At 40.3% G+C, this 9,370-nt stretch overlaps 1 protein-coding gene across 6 annotated transcripts in view; it reads right to left on the bottom strand.

Annotated features, from left to right (window-relative positions):
• Positions 1-9,370, bottom strand: part of APP (amyloid beta (A4) precursor protein) — a 313,659-nt gene that overhangs the window by 73,413 nt on the left and 230,876 nt on the right. For all 6 annotated transcript variants that reach the window (XM_010838453.1, XM_010838454.1, XM_010838449.1 and 3 more), the window contains one exon: positions 1,884-2,012. In XM_010838453.1, the coding sequence (XP_010836755.1) occupies positions 1,884-2,012 (129 nt within the window). The remainder of the gene's footprint in view (positions 1-1,883; positions 2,013-9,370) is intronic.

The raw sequence follows: 9,370 nt of genomic DNA, 5'->3' as shown, positions 1-9,370 counted from the left end.
CTCTAGGTGAGTGATCACACCATCGTGATTATATGGGTCATGAAGATCTTTTTTGTACAGTTCTTCTGTATATTCTTGCCATCTCTTCTTAATATCTTCTGCTTCTGTTAGGTCCATACCATTTTTGTCATTTATCGAGCCCATCTTTGCATGAAATGTTCCCTTGGTATCTCTAATTTTCTTGAAGAGATCTCTAGTCTTGCCCATTCTGTTGTTTTCTTTTATTTCTTTGCATTGATTGCTGAGGAAGGCTTTCTTATCTCTCCTTGCTATTCTTTGGAACTCTGCATTCAGATGCTTATATCTTTCCTTTTCTCCTTGCTTTTCACTTCTCTTCTTTTCACAGCTATTTGTAAGGCCTCCCCAGACAGCCAGTTTGCTTGTTTGCATTTCTTTTCCATGGGGATGGTATTGATCCCTATCTCCTGTACAATGTCACGAACCTCCGTCCATAGTTCATTAGGCACTCTTGTCTATCAGATCTACTCCCTTAAATCTATTTCTCACTTCCAGTGTATAATCATAAGGGATTTGATTTAGGTCATACCTGAATGGTCTAGTGATTTTCCCTATTTTCTTCAATTTAATCTGAATTTGGCAATAAGGAGTTCATGATCTGAGCCATAGTCAACTCCCGGTCTTGTTTTTGCTGACTGTATAGAGCTTCTCCATCTTTGGCTGCAAAGAATATAATCAATCTGATTTTGGTGTTGGCCATCTGGTAATGTCCATGTGTAGAGTCTTCTCTTGTGTTGTTGGATGAGTGTGTTTGCTATGTCCAGTGCATTCTCTTGGCAAAACTTTATTAGTCTTTGCCCTGCTTCATTCTGTATTCCAAGGCCAAATTTGGCTATTAGCCCAGGTGTTTCTTGACTTCCTACTTTTGCATTCTAGTCCCCTATAATGAAAAGGACATCTTTTTGGGGTGTTAGTTCTAGAAGGTCTTGTAGGTCTTCATAGAACCGTTCAACTTCAGCTTCTTCAGCGTTACTGGTTGGGGCATAGACTTGGATTACTGTGATATTGAATGGTTTGCCTTGGAAACGAACAGAGATCATTTTGTTGTTTTTGAGATTGCATCCAAGTACTGCATTTTAAACTCTTTTGTTGACCATGATGGCTACTCCATTTCTTCTAAGGGATTCCTGCCCACAGTAGTAGATATAATGGTCATCTGAATTAAATTCACCCATTTCAGTCCATTTTAGTTCGCTGATTCCTAGAATGTTGACGTTCACTCTTGCCATCTCCTGTTTGCTTCCAATTTGCCTTGATTCATGGACCTGACATTCCAGGTTCCTATGCAATAGTGCTCTTTACAGCATCGGACCTTGCTTCTATCACCAGTCACATCCACAACTGGGTATTGTTTTTGCTTTGGCTCCATCCCTTCATTCTTTCTGGAGTTATTTCTCCACTGATCTCCAGTAGCATATTGGGCACCTACTGACCTGGGGAGTTTCTCTTTCAGTATCCTATCATTTTGCCTTTTCATACTGTTCATGGGGTTCTCAAGGCAAGAATACTGAAGTGGTTTGCCATTCCCTTCTCCAGTGGACCACATTCTGTCAGACCTCTTTACCATGACCTGCCCGTCTTGGGTGGCCCCACACGGCATGGCTTAGTTTCATTGAGTTAGACAAGGCTGTGGTCCTAGTGTGATCAGATTGACTAGTTGTCTGTGAAAACAAAATTTTTATAACTCAGGAAGTGCCAAATCTCATGCTGCCCTAGGACAAGCCTCTAGAATTTCCCAGGTATTAAAGGACTCTTGCTATAGAGGTGCAACATCCATGGCTACTCCGGGAATACCTAAAGATTCAATTCAAAGGGCAAGGACACTGAATTGTCCAAGTGGCATGACTACCACACTTTGTGCTTACCTGGGATCGGATTTGAGCAGCTTTCTTTGGATCCACCATGCGAACATGTTCAAAATGCTTTAAGGTGTGTTGTCTGTCTTTCTGTTCAGCACGGACATACTTCTTTAGCATGTTGAACACGTGACGAGGCTGTAGGGGGCAAAAATGAAAAAAAAAAAAGTTCAGATTCAAAATATTGGTTTTTCTAAACGCTTTGGGGTCAGAGGGTCCACTAATTCATCCCCTGATGTGAAAGCACTGTGAGTCATTTTTTTTTCCTCTTTTTTTGGCAATTCTCCTTTTCAAATAATTCTCCACTCCCCTCTTCCTAGGTAATTCCTTATTCAATTGGCCATTTTTCATTTCTATAAGAGCATTTAGCATTTGACACATACGATGATGGCTGTCCTTGTTAACAATTCCTTTTAAAATAGCGCCTTCTGTTGTGGAAGGAGAGTGGATTTTTAAAAAGCTTGATGATGGCTGTCCTTGTTAACAATTCCTTTTAAAACACAGAGCCTTCTGTTACTGAAGGAGAGTGGATTTTTAAAAAATTTGTGGCCATGCTAGGTCTTTGTTGCTGCTTAGGCTACTCTCTAGGTGCAGTGTGCAGGCTTCTTATAGCGGTGGCTTCTCTTGTGGTCAAGCCCAAGCTTGTGGGCATGTGGGCTTCAGGGGCAGTTGTGACTCCTGAGCTCGAGAGCACAGGCTCATTAACTGTGGCCCTTGGGCTTAGCTGCTCTGAGGCACGTGGGCTCTTCGGGGATCAGGGATCAAACCGGTGTCCCTTGCATCGGCAGGTGGATTCTTAACCCCTGAGCCACCAGAGAAGCCCAGCGAGTTGATTCTGGATCTGTCAGATTTAACGTAGGTCCTTCCCGTTTTCCCACCCAAATATACAGGTTCACTTGAGACTACATTTCTATTTGTACAGTTTTAATGATTGTCTCATATCCAACTCTCACATCCATACATGACTACTAGAAATGGATGTGAGAGTCTGACTTTAAAGAAAGCTGAGCACCGAAAAATTGATGCTTTTGAACTGTGGTGTTGGAGAAGACTCTTGAGAGTCCCTTGGACTGCAAGGAGATCCAACTAGTCCATCCTAGAGGAAATCAGTCCTGAATGTTCACTGGAAGGACTGATGCTGAAGCTGAAACTAATACTTTGGCCACCTGATGCAAAGAACTGACTCATTTGAAAATACTCTGATGCTGGGAAAGACTGGAGGCAGGAGGAGAAGGGGACAACAGAGGATGAGATGGTTGGATGGCATCACTGACTCAATGGACATGAGTTTGAGTAAACTCTGGGAGTTGGTGATGGACAGGGAGGCCTGGCGTGCTGCAGTCCATGGGGTTGCAAAGAGCTGGACACGACTGAGTGACTGAACTGTACTGAGTGGTTGTCTCAGCAGTTATTGCTGCACAAATAATCCTACCATCAGTAACATGTAATAATCAAAATGAGAAAAATAACAGACAATCACCACTGATTTGCAGGCCAAGGAATAGTTGATAAATTCTAAGAGACATCATATTTTCCTAGGAGAAAGGCCAATGTTTTATTTTACTCTGGAGTTTAATTAAAATCTTTCCATGAGATTAGATTCTAATTCTTTCAGCAACAATTAAGTTTCTTCTTAAGTGCTTCTATTTTTTTTCTAATTGGTTCCATTCCATTTTTATTCCAGTCTTACTTGAAAGCATTCATCCTTATTTTTTTTTTAAAAAGGACAAGGTCTACTTTCTCTGTCTTTAACAATTCAACTGCTACATGCATTACACTATGTGAGTTTTAAAAACAATTTCCAAAGATACATGCTTCCTCTTCATTAAAACAAACAAAAATTACCTGTGGAAGTCCATGTCAGAAATAGAATTTTGGCCATTTGGGTATATTTAGTTATTATTACGGAGAAGGCAATGGCACCCCACTCCAGTACTCTTGCCTGGAAAATCCCATGGATGGAGAAGCCTGGTAGGCTGCAGTCCGTGGGGTCTCTGAGGGTCGGACACGACTTGAGCAACTTCCCTTTCACTTTTCACTTTCATGCATTGGAAAAGGAAATGGCAACCCACTCCAGTGTTCTTGCCTGGAGAATCCCAGGGATGGGGGAGCCTGGTGGGCTGCTGTCTATGGGGTCACACAGAGTCAGACATGACTGAAGTGACTTAGCAGCAGCAGCAGCAGTTATTATTAACCTATGGTGCCCTGAAAATCAGTTGGAAGGTACAGATTTTATTTGCAGAGATGGTGTGTGTGTGTTTCCCAATACTTTATGGAATGTGCCTCCCTGTCTCCTGTTGCTTAACTGTGGGGCCACTTCCCTGACATCCCAGGCAAAAGTGGTAGGTATCCTTTCCTTGTGCTCCCAGGAAATGCTTTGCAAACCCTCATTATTGCATTTAATACAACCTATTAAATAATATGGGCTTCCCTGATGGTTCAGACAGTAAAAAACCTGCCTGCAACGCAGGAGACCTGGTTGGATCCCTAGGTCGGGAAGATCCCCTGGAGAAGGAAATGGCTACCCACTCCAGGATTCTTACCTGGGGAATTCCAAGAACAGAGGAGTGTTATGTGTTTCTGACTGCCCTCTTCAACTGTGAGCCTCTCAAGGGCCAGGTTTGGTCTTTCTGTATTAAGAATCACACATGATAGAGAGTGCTTGACTCAGAGAGCCTGCTCTGAATTGGCTTCCATGCCTTCCCTGATAGCTCAGTTGGTAAAGAATCTGCCTGCAAGGCAGGAGACGCCGATTCGATTCCTGGGTTGGGAAGATCTGCTGGAGAAGGGACGGACTACCCACTCCAGTATTCTTGGGCTTCCCTGTGGCTCAGCTGGTAACGAATCTCCCTGCAATTCTGGAGGCCTGGGTTTGATCCCTGGGTTGGGAAGATCCCTTGGAGAAGGGAAAGGCTAAAAGGCTACCCACTCCAGTATTCTGGCCTGGAGAATTCCATGGACTGTATAGTCCACGGGGTCACAAAGAGTCGGACACGAGTGAGCAACTTTCACTTTCATGCCTTCCACAGGCGACACTCCTACACTTAAGAAAACAAATAAATAAACACAACAGAAAGAAAGTAAACCTGGGCTCATCTGCCTTCTTTCTTCCATTTATCCTGGAAGCAATGTGCTTCTCCATAATCTCCAAAAAAGGCAGACATCACAGCTTGAAACATAGTGTTTGGCAGCCCATCACTATAATTGTCATTGCTACTGTGAAATTTGGTTTACCCTACAAATTAGAGAATGATCTTTTAAATCTTTTTAAAAGGAGAAAAGCAGTAAAAGAAATAACAATTGACAAACTCCACTGATAATACACATGTAAAAGGCGATAGGTTTATACAAAATCAAAGTTGCTCGGTCATGTCTGACTCTTTGTGACTCCATGGACCTTAGCCCATCAGGCTCCTCTGTCCACGGAATTCTCCAGGCAAGAATAGTGGAGTGAGTAGCCGTACCCTTCTCCAGGGGATCTTCCCGACCCAGGGATCGAACCTAGGTCTTCTGTATTACAGGTGGATTCTTTACCATCTGAGCCATCAGGGAAGCCCAAGTTTATTCAAACTTGTTTGGAAAAGGTAATTTTGAGGTCAGAAATCAAAGGCTGAGTACTGTTGAATGTGATGGATATTTTATACACAGGATTGAGCAAACAGGATATTGCATGCCCTTCACACTTGCTCCTTTATTCAGCACCAAGGCCTAAGAAACTCCTTTAATTCTACTGCAGTCATACTTCCAAGGTTGGATACAGACAGGACTGCAAATAATTGCAGTCATCCAAGACGCCCCAGCCTCTTACTGGTGCAACTACTTGGCTGAATATGGTTTCTCAGTTGCTCAGTTTCATTTTTTAATTCTTGAAAAGGCTTTGTTGTTTTGAAGACAATAGAACTTTTTTTCTTTATGAGCTCACATAAGCAAAAAATGCTTCAAGTGACCATAAGGATTATTTTCATCATAACTCTCTTTTCTTCTTTCTTTTTTGGTAGTCAGTCACCTATAAACGTTTCTACAAGGCATGTGGTCCTCAGGACTGTCACCCCCAAGCATGGGTGCCAGGATGTAACGGCTCCAAATTGGTCTTGATGCTTGAAGCTAAATTCTAATAACTGACATTTGAGTCTCTTCCCCAACCCCCCGCTTTTTTCCCCTGTCACCACAAATGGCACAGACTCCCACCTGTGGTTATTAACCTTAACATCAATTTAAAAATAAACATGAGTCTCAAACTACCTAAGCCTCAGTTTCCTCATCTGTGCCACTGAGATAACGATCTTTCATAGGCACACATGGGGATGAAAACGTTGTTTGTTACTGAAACTAACATGACACTGTAAATCAACAGTTGTTGTTGCTTTAGTCGCTCAGTTGTGTCCAATTCTTTTGTGACTCCCTGGAGTGTAGCCCGCCAGGCTCCTCTATCCATGGAATTTCCCAGGCAAGAATACTAGAGTGGGTTGTCATTCCCTTCTCCAGGGGATCTTCCCGACTTAGGGATTGAACCTGTGTGTCTTGCATTGGCAGGAGGATTCTTTACCACTGAGCCACCAGGGAAGTCCCCAGTCAACAATACTCTGATATAATATAACAATTACATTAAAGAATCATTTCAATGGTGAAAAGAAGAACTGATGCAAATGTACCAATATGATAATAATTTATATTTGGGTGATGGATACATAATCTATATTTTAAAAACATATTTTCATACTACTCTTTGTAGTGTATACATTTTTAATATCTCAAAATTAAAATTAAATAAAATTATATACCTTCTCTGAAGATAATTGGGGTATGTAAAACAGCACGAAGAAACTTAAAACCATTATTCTATCATTAGGAGACAAAACTGTATCAACACTGCAAATATATTTACATACTATTTTTATAAAATTATTTTATATAAGTGGGGCCTTGTTGAACAGTAAAAAAAAAAATATTGTGTTAGTTACTCAGCATAATGCTGCATCCACAGTAGCTACTCAGTAAACATTTTTTCTACAGTCTTGCCTCCCCTTATTTCTCTTGTCTAAGCAATGGCAGTTCAACATTTATTGACTGCTTATATGAATAAGACAGTGCTTCAGGGAGTTCATGCACAGTGATTCACAATCTTCCTATCAACTGTATGACAGAGGTACAGCTGGTCAACCCATTTCATTGATGAACCTAACAAGGCACAAGGGAGATAACGGGCTATGAAGCTGGTTACATTTAGTCACAGAACTAGTCAGGAGTAGAGCCAAGAACAGGTAGACCAACTCTGGCTCTACAGGTCAATCTCCGGATCACTACATGATCCTGCCTTTCAAGGAAACTCCAAAATGGACCATGCAAAGGACCATTCCACAAAGTAACCTATAGAGCTGAAAACCAAAAGAGGCTGCTGAATAGTTAGAAATTAAGAGTCTGTTCTAGATGTCCTCGCCTGGATTTCCAGTTCTTATAAGTGCAGATAATATTCTTTTGGGACACACTAATATCTGCCCTTTTAATTGTGTTGAAAATCATCCAGATTTATTCAATCTCGGAAATGCCATCCTTGGTTTTTGGCATTCTGCTGTGCTTTAGCTAATGCCTCAGATGCAGGGAGGAGAAATAGCAAGATAGAAAGGTCCTCTGTCAATCTGTTTAGTATTACCGGAAAAAGATTAAAGGCATTAATGAGAAGTTAGGCTTTTGTGACATTCACAGATTCTAATTCTAAATCCATCCTTATCTTCTACTAAAATGGATAATTAAATTGTGAATATGTTCACACGTTTACAATTGCTTATCTCATTTGATACCGACATTTCTTTATATGCTTCAGAAATACATTCAGAAATATATTCCTAACTTCCCCCCACCCCAAATCCCTAGAGCTTGACAATGAAACAGTAGCACACCAGGCTCTCAGGACAGTCCAGGCCTCTCTCTGCCCAGGAACAAAGCTCTTGGAGCACAGAACAAAGCTTTGTACTCTAGAGCCCAGGGTACGCCGTGACCTCATCACTGTTTATGTGAGCTCAGATACACATCGTGTGGGCATCTATACAGACACCAGCCTTTCCCTCCCACTGCCTACACCTCAGGACAGGAGAATTCAGGATGCTTTTCAGAAAGACACTCTGAGGTCCCTCATTAAATGAATGACAAGATTCTGTTTGGAAACATTTCTAAAGACCATGTTAAGAAATGAAAAATATAAAAATCAGATTAGTCATTACGTTGGAGTAGGCAGATGAAGCATCCTAAATAAAATGGCAGTTATGTTGACACTTCAAAAACAAATGCTATTTTAAGTAAGAAAGAAAAATAACATTCCCCTGTACCTTTCTATTTCCATTTGCTTTAGTTAAAAAAAAGGAAAGAAAAAGAATTCTGCTTCTGATATATGATTCATGCATGTTTCATTTAAATACAGGAGTAACAGTCTTTACAACTTTTAGGCAGAATAGTAGTATAACAGGAACCTTCCATTGTTTAGGGATTTTTATTTCATCATCTTAGGACAAAGGTGAATAATTTAAAATTTTAATTAAAAGTGCAGAAACATTCACACAGAAATGATAGGAAAAATATCTGATATCTGTATAGAAATATATTCTATTAAAGTAACTATTTCTATTGTCATAATCCTTACATTTAAGACAGGATTATTCAGATGTTTAGAAAAACTAGCTTAAGAATTCAGTGGCTCATCATAAGGATATTGACAGTAAGCAGAGATTAAGAAGCATGTTTTTAACCTCTATGCATATAATTTCATTCATTCTCTTTACATCTTCTATAATAACATTTTTTTCCTGCAAATTTCTCTCATTTTACAGTACAGATGTTCTATGTATTAATACCGCAATCTGGTTATATTGCCATTGAATGGCTAATCTTATTATTAAAATTTATAGCAAAGAACAGAGATAATAAAAGGAAAAGATCTGCCCGGGGGACTAATTATACCCAATCCTTTTTTATTGTCACTATTGTTTCTGCAAGAGTGCTTAGTCCATAATTACAGAGTATCTATTTGCATCAGATGTGGCCCTTTTCAACATGCATTAAATTCACTTCACAATCACACTGAATTAACAACACATCATTTCAAAAAGAAATTTCTTCAAGATTAAGAGTGTATGTGTGTATGCTCAGTCGCTTCAGTCGTATCTGACTCTTTGCAACCCTATGGACTGTAGCCTGCCATGCTCCTCTGTCCATGGAAGGCTATAGTCTATGGGGTTCCAAACAGTTGGACACGACTGAAGGATTGAGTAGGCCTTACTAAAATGCATTATACTTAATCTGAAAATAGAAGATTTACATTTTGGAACATTAACCATCTCCCTCTCTTGGAAAGACAGAGTAACATATCGCCAGCTCTTGCTCCTGGCACAATTTGGTTGTCAAAAAATGCTAATTAAATTAATGAATAACCCAGAGCTAAATATAACTGCATAAGTAGTTTCAGCAGCAAAATATATCCTTCACAGTATCTCTAAACCAAGAAG

This window comes from Bison bison, unplaced genomic scaffold, assembly GCF_000754665.1.
Source record: "Bison bison bison isolate TAMUID 2011002044 unplaced genomic scaffold, Bison_UMD1.0 scf7180017864094, whole genome shotgun sequence".
NCBI classification, from domain to species: Eukaryota; Metazoa; Chordata; class Mammalia; order Artiodactyla; family Bovidae; genus Bison; species Bison bison.
This window is presented reverse-complemented; position numbering and strand designations above follow the sequence as displayed.